At 32.9% G+C, this 5,800-nt stretch overlaps 1 protein-coding gene across 1 annotated transcript; it reads left to right on the forward strand.

Annotated features, from left to right (window-relative positions):
• Positions 1–993: 993 nt before the first annotated feature.
• LOC106759676 lies at positions 994–5,309 on the forward strand. Its single transcript, XM_014642968.2, has 3 exons — positions 994–1,427; positions 1,543–1,587; positions 5,080–5,309. The coding sequence occupies exons 1-3, from the start codon at positions 1,039–1,041 to the stop codon at positions 5,141–5,143; spliced, it is 498 nt and encodes a 165-aa protein (XP_014498454.1). The 5' UTR covers positions 994–1,038; the 3' UTR covers positions 5,144–5,309.
• The last annotated feature ends 491 nt before the right edge of the window (positions 5,310–5,800 follow it).

A 5,800-nucleotide genomic window follows, 5' to 3' on the forward strand; every position in this document is an offset into this window, starting at 1 on the left:
TTCTAGAAACAAACAATGACTGCTTAAAAAAATAACAAAATTGCTGAAACTATAATAATGAACTCTTGATGCGCGGTACTCTATTAACTATTTCAAATCTCTTAAACTATTTCAAATATGTACAATTTTCATTTTATTCATATTTAAAATAGCAATATTTAAGTATATCCTTAAAAGACATTGTATTCTGAGATACCCATTCTTTCTTAGTATCAACTTAAAATTATAACATGAAGTTTATGTTTATATATATATGCTGATGAGAGAATTGGTTACAATGGATAATTTTTTCAGTTTTAGAGTCTTATTATGCACTTTTTCACTACTGATGAAAATAACATTTTTAACATCTTTGAATACGTTATGTGGAATGTATACAATTTCCAAATTAGATATTTCAGAAGAGGTATTAAATAATATATGCTCTAGAGTAAGAATTGTAAACTATATTTAGATACTTTTTAGTTAAAATTTATAAAAATTGTATATATCTCAACTTATTTCATAATTATCTCACATGTTTTCAATCATTTCAATAAAAAGTGCGTATAAACAAGTGTCACAGAATGTGGCATCATCATTTCTATTAATTTATTTTTAAAACAATTGTAAAAATAATTAAATATATTAAAAATTGTTTTCAAGTTAATTTTTTAATTTTTAAGAGATCCAAAAGTTTTATATGAATGTGTTTTTTAGTGCATAGGTATGAGAACTGACATAAAATGATTTCTTTCCACGTTTATTCCGGTTTTATCTTATGTGCATAGTTAGTCACTCAGAATTTGTACATGTCAATTATTTTTTTGAAGTACAATAAACATCTTATTATTGCAATAATATTAATAGGTATTAATATATAATTCTAGTATTTATAAAATGTAATGTTTAGTTTGAAATTTCAGCAAAATTATCCACCTAAACTGCAATTAATTTTGAAAAAGTATCCATTAATTATTTTGTCTTGCTCTCCACAAAAGCGCAGTGCATACAAAAGGGAAGAGAAAATAATTGTGTAGTTGGGGAGTGCCTAAAGATATGGTAATTTATGGCCCTTGTTTATCGGAAAACTGTGGTTGGTGGGTACGTGCCGGGGGAATTCAGAGTGCGACTGGAACTGGGAGAAGAAGCATGGTCACTTGCAAAATCCAGAGTATGAGACTCAGTAGAGCATGCAGTGTGGCACTGACTACCTTGCTCACGACCGCTGCTGTAATAGCTTCTGTGGCTGCAGCTGATGAACCGGAGACTCTATCTAACATACCTCAAACATTGTCCGGTGAGTGCACGCTGCCCAAAGACTGTAAGAAAACTAGAATACAGAAACCAAAGTCGAGGAAAGCGGAATCGTGCACAATCAAGTGTGTCACCACTTGCATCCGAGGTGGCGAAGGCTCTCCTGGAGAAGGCCCTTTTAACGTTATAAGGTACAACAAGCAAAATAATAAACTTCCTGCTTTGATATTTCAAACATTACATTACCTTGGTTTGTGTAATTGTCTAAATGGATACATGCCATTGCGTTGGATTGCTTTTTTTCAGACCTCTGGTTGTTTTTAAGCAAGGGTTTCGAACTCGTCAATACTGGTAAATCACTTCAACTCTTTGCTGTAGTTTTTAACCAGTGAGAGCTTCCTGTCAAAATGATGGGTTCCCTGCTAATTTTATGTGCTGGTTACTGATAAAATTAGCAGTGGACTTCTATACCAACTGAAATTGTCTGAGGAATATCGAAACGGTATTTTAATAAATCCTCCCCTTGAAAATAGAAGTTTGATATCCTTAGGCTAAAAAATATCTTAAAAGATACTCAGAGACACAGAATCATTCTGTTCTGTCATTCACGCTTTGCACAGACACAAATATGTAAATTAGAGTTACAACATAACGCCTAAGATTGGGCTATCCAGATTGATTCCCAAAATAAATCGGATTATTCCAAAATATAACTCCCAAAATCACGTCCACATGATTGTTGGCTAATAATGCGTGGTCATATCAATAATGTTTTGATCATCAATTCTGGTATGATTTAATCATAACAACTTGTTGTCTTGTAATGACCTCACTATCCCCCATCAAGTTAGAGTATGTAGATTGTAGGATATTATATATTGAACTTCTCTCTAAGAGATCGTTGTTTGGTTTTAAATTGCGTCTAAAAGCTTAGTGTCTCATATGAGCGTATATTGGGTTAGAGTTGGTTTCGATCTTTGTTCTTTATAAGTGATTAGTTGTTGAAAGAAAGAAGGGTATCATTTCCAAGATCAAGAAATTCAATTTGTAAAATAGTTTATGTGAACACAATTAAGGTAAGAAACACATTTTTAATGTAATCTTTTGATGTGTTATTAATGTATTTGATTACAATCGTTTATATAATGAAAAAGAAAGTAATTGCTCTTTCCCACTCTCCTAAATGAGTGAGAAATCTCCTAACAGATCACGTTCCTAAAAATCAACTCCTCAACCCCTAATAATAGGTCTGCATAAGACCTTTATTTAACGGCATAAAATAAAAGACTTTTAACAATATTTAAACTAAATAAAAACAGCATAAAAAACCTTCTAACAATCCCTCCCTTAAACTAAATTCCAAAGACTTTTAGTTTACTTCCGATGCTCCAATCATGCCCAACATACCCTTAATCTTCACAAATTGCTCTAGCTTGAGTGGTCTAGTCATTATGTCAGTTATTTGATTTTGAGTGCTACAGTGGCTTAACTTAATTTTCCCTTCCTTAACCAGATCTCTTAAGAAATGAAATCTAACATCAATATGTTTGCTTCTGCCATGCAATACTGGATTCTCTGACAACTTAATAACTGAATTGCTATCACACATAATCAAGCTATGTTTTTGTCGTTTGAAACCTATGGTCTCCAAAATTCTCATGATCCATATGCATTGACATGCACATGAAACTGCATCTATGTATTCAGACTCTGTAGTAGACAATGTCACTATTGGTTGTTTTTTGGATGACCATGAAACTGCACCTGTTCCTAATGAAAAAACAAATCCTGATGTGCTCTTTCTATCATCTACATCACCTGCATAATCACTATCTGTATAGGCCATCAGAGTTATATCTTCTCGTTTCTTGTAAAGTATTCCCAGTTCTGTAGTCCCCTTTATATACCGTAGGATACATTTGACAGCATGCCAATGAATCTCTGAAGGATTCTCCATGAATCTGCTAATGAGACTAACGAGATACATCAGGTCAGGTTGAGTTGTCGTTAGATACATGAGGCTTTGCTTGTAGAGTGTGGCATCTGCTTTAGGCCCTGCATCAATTTTGGATAATTTCATTCCTGGAACTATTGGGTTCTTCACTGTATTGCATTCCATCATATTAAACCGAGCCAAAACTTCTTGTGCATATTTCCTTTGACATATAAAAATGCCATGTGAATTCTGCAAAACTTCAATTCCCAAAAAATATCTCATCTTCCCCAAATCAGTCATGTCAAAGGCTAACATCATAGACTCTTTAAACTCATCACACATACCTTTATCATTGCTGGTATAAATCAAATCATCCACATATAGACTTACAATAAGAATTTTACCTTCCTTTGCTGATTTTGTGAACAAAGTGTGCTCGCAAAAACATCTTTCAAAACCATTCTGCAACAAATATGCTTCTATTTTATTATACCATGTTCTAGGTGCTTGTTTGAGTCCATAGGGTGTCTTCTTCAATTTATATACCTTTTCTTCCTCCCCTTTTTTGATGAAACCAGCTGGTTGTTGAACATATATTTCCTTCTTCGGTTCTGCATGGAGTAATGTGCTTTTCACGTCTAGTTGAAATATGAACCATCCATTTTGTGCTGCCATAAATAGAATTATGCGAATAGTATCAGGTGCGAATACTTCCGTGTAATCCATACAGTAGTATTGTGCATAATCTTGCATAACCTTCTGCTACTAACCTTGCTTTAAACTTGTCAACTTCACCGTTCTCCTTGAGTTTTGTTTTGTAAACCCATTTTACTCCAATTGGTTTTACATCTTTGGGAGCATGAGTCAATTCCCAAGTCTGGTTTCTCTTTGTAGCCTCCATCTCTTTGACCATTGCCTCTTGCCACTTCTTATTTCTAACTGCTTCCTCAAATGTTATTGGATCAGTTTCAGCTATCATAGCATCAAAATATCTGCTTTCACCTTTTTCATAGTCTGCCATCCACACTGGTTTTGTCCTATTTCTTCTTGTCCTCCCTTCGGTTGGAATCTGCGTATTGGAGAGTGAGATTCATTTCTGGTGTGTGTCTCTGCAACTACTGTTTCTGGTTGTTCTTCCCTTAGTTCTGCTGCTTTTGATTCTGGTTGCTCCTCCTCTACTTCAGATTCTGTTTCACTGCTTTCTTCTTCTCTTTCAACAATTTCTTGGTGATTTTCAGCTTCATTCTGCTCCCATTTCCAGCCTTTGTTTTCTTCAAATACAACGTTCTTGCTGATTATTATTTTCTTTTTTATTGGATCAAAAATTCTGTATGTCTTGGATTCATGACTTATTCCAAATAGAACACACAATCTGCTCTTGTTGTCAAGCTTAATGAAGCAGTTTGATCCATTTGCTGCTCTGCTCAGTGACCAACCTACGACGGAGAATAAAAACAAGGAAATGAAACAATAGAAGTGAGTAATTTAATTTAAAAGCCTTGCCATTGCAACAATGAGGCAGAGATATAACAGAGTCAGAAACTCTTCTCGCAAAGAAGGAACCAATTATCTCTTGGGTGTGCATGAATGATAGACTTAAAACAGCTTGAATTTGAGTTTTTAAAGTTAAATTGAAACCAAACTTTGGCATGTTATTACGGAGGGGAAAAATGACATTTTGTAAACTAAGAGACTAATATGGTAGTTTTTAATTGAAGCACAAAAACAAAATTCGTTTAAAAAATTAAGGACTGAGCATATTTAAGTAAAAAAAAATAATGTTTTATTAGTTGCTTTTAAATAATTAAAAAAATTGGCGTTAAATAATTTTTATCTGTTTTAACAAAATGAATATTTGTTTACTCGGGTACTTTCGATTACTGATTAGCATTTATTTCCTTGGTCAGTTTGGTGGAATGTTCAGAAATTTGTAATTTGATAAGCGATGTTGCAGTAACGAAAGATAGGTAGTCCCTCCTCAGTTAACGCCTACTTCACCTATATACTTTCCTTGTGTAATGTTCAAATATCTATAGTTTGATGACATGATAGACATTAAACTTATGTTTGGTTTATAGCATTATAATTAATAGTTGAGTACTTCTTTGTTAATTAATAATAACGTGTATTTTGGTAATCATTTCGTGTGGAATAGACACTTACGTAAAGGTGGTTGCCTCTATTCTCGCTTTACAGTAGGGGTTGCCTTCCCTTCGCAATACTGCAAACTTATTGATACAATATATGTTTAGTATATGGCTAACGAGGGCAGAAATTTGGGTGGATAATGTTTTTAATATAAGTTAATTTCTTATTTATTTTGATTTGATGTTAATTTTACACATCCTTACTATACATTAGCTATTTGTAAATGGTATTATTTATAAATTAAAACTGTATAACAAATTTATTGTTAATTGTTGCACAAAGAAGAGGAGAGAAAAAGAGATAAAGTAATTGTGAAAAAAAAAAAATAGTGTCTGATGTACTCTATCTATATTTATAAATAAAAAATAAATAAAATCGAATTGCATCTCAACACTTTCTCTTAATTTAGTTTCTCAGCATTAAAAACATTTTATTTGTCTCAAAATTTTAAATCTTTCGCTCCTAGTCTATTTGGTGAAA

Source organism: Vigna radiata, chromosome 5 (assembly GCF_000741045.1).
Source record: "Vigna radiata var. radiata cultivar VC1973A chromosome 5, Vradiata_ver6, whole genome shotgun sequence".
Taxonomy (NCBI): Eukaryota; Viridiplantae; Streptophyta; class Magnoliopsida; order Fabales; family Fabaceae; genus Vigna; species Vigna radiata.

Excerpts from the sequence above, each read along its gene's own strand:
- LOC106759676 (XM_014642968.2), top strand. The coding sequence starts at position 1,039 with ATGGTAATTTATGGCCCTTGTTTATCGGAAAACTGTGGTTGGTGGGTA. Across the intron at positions 1,428-1,542 it reads GGCCCTTTTAACGTTATAAG|ACCTCTGGTTGTTTTTAAGC; the intron begins GTACAACAAGCA and ends GCTTTTTTTCAG. Across the intron at positions 1,588-5,079 it reads TTTCGAACTCGTCAATACTG|TTTGGTGGAATGTTCAGAAA; the intron begins GTAAATCACTTC and ends TTCCTTGGTCAG.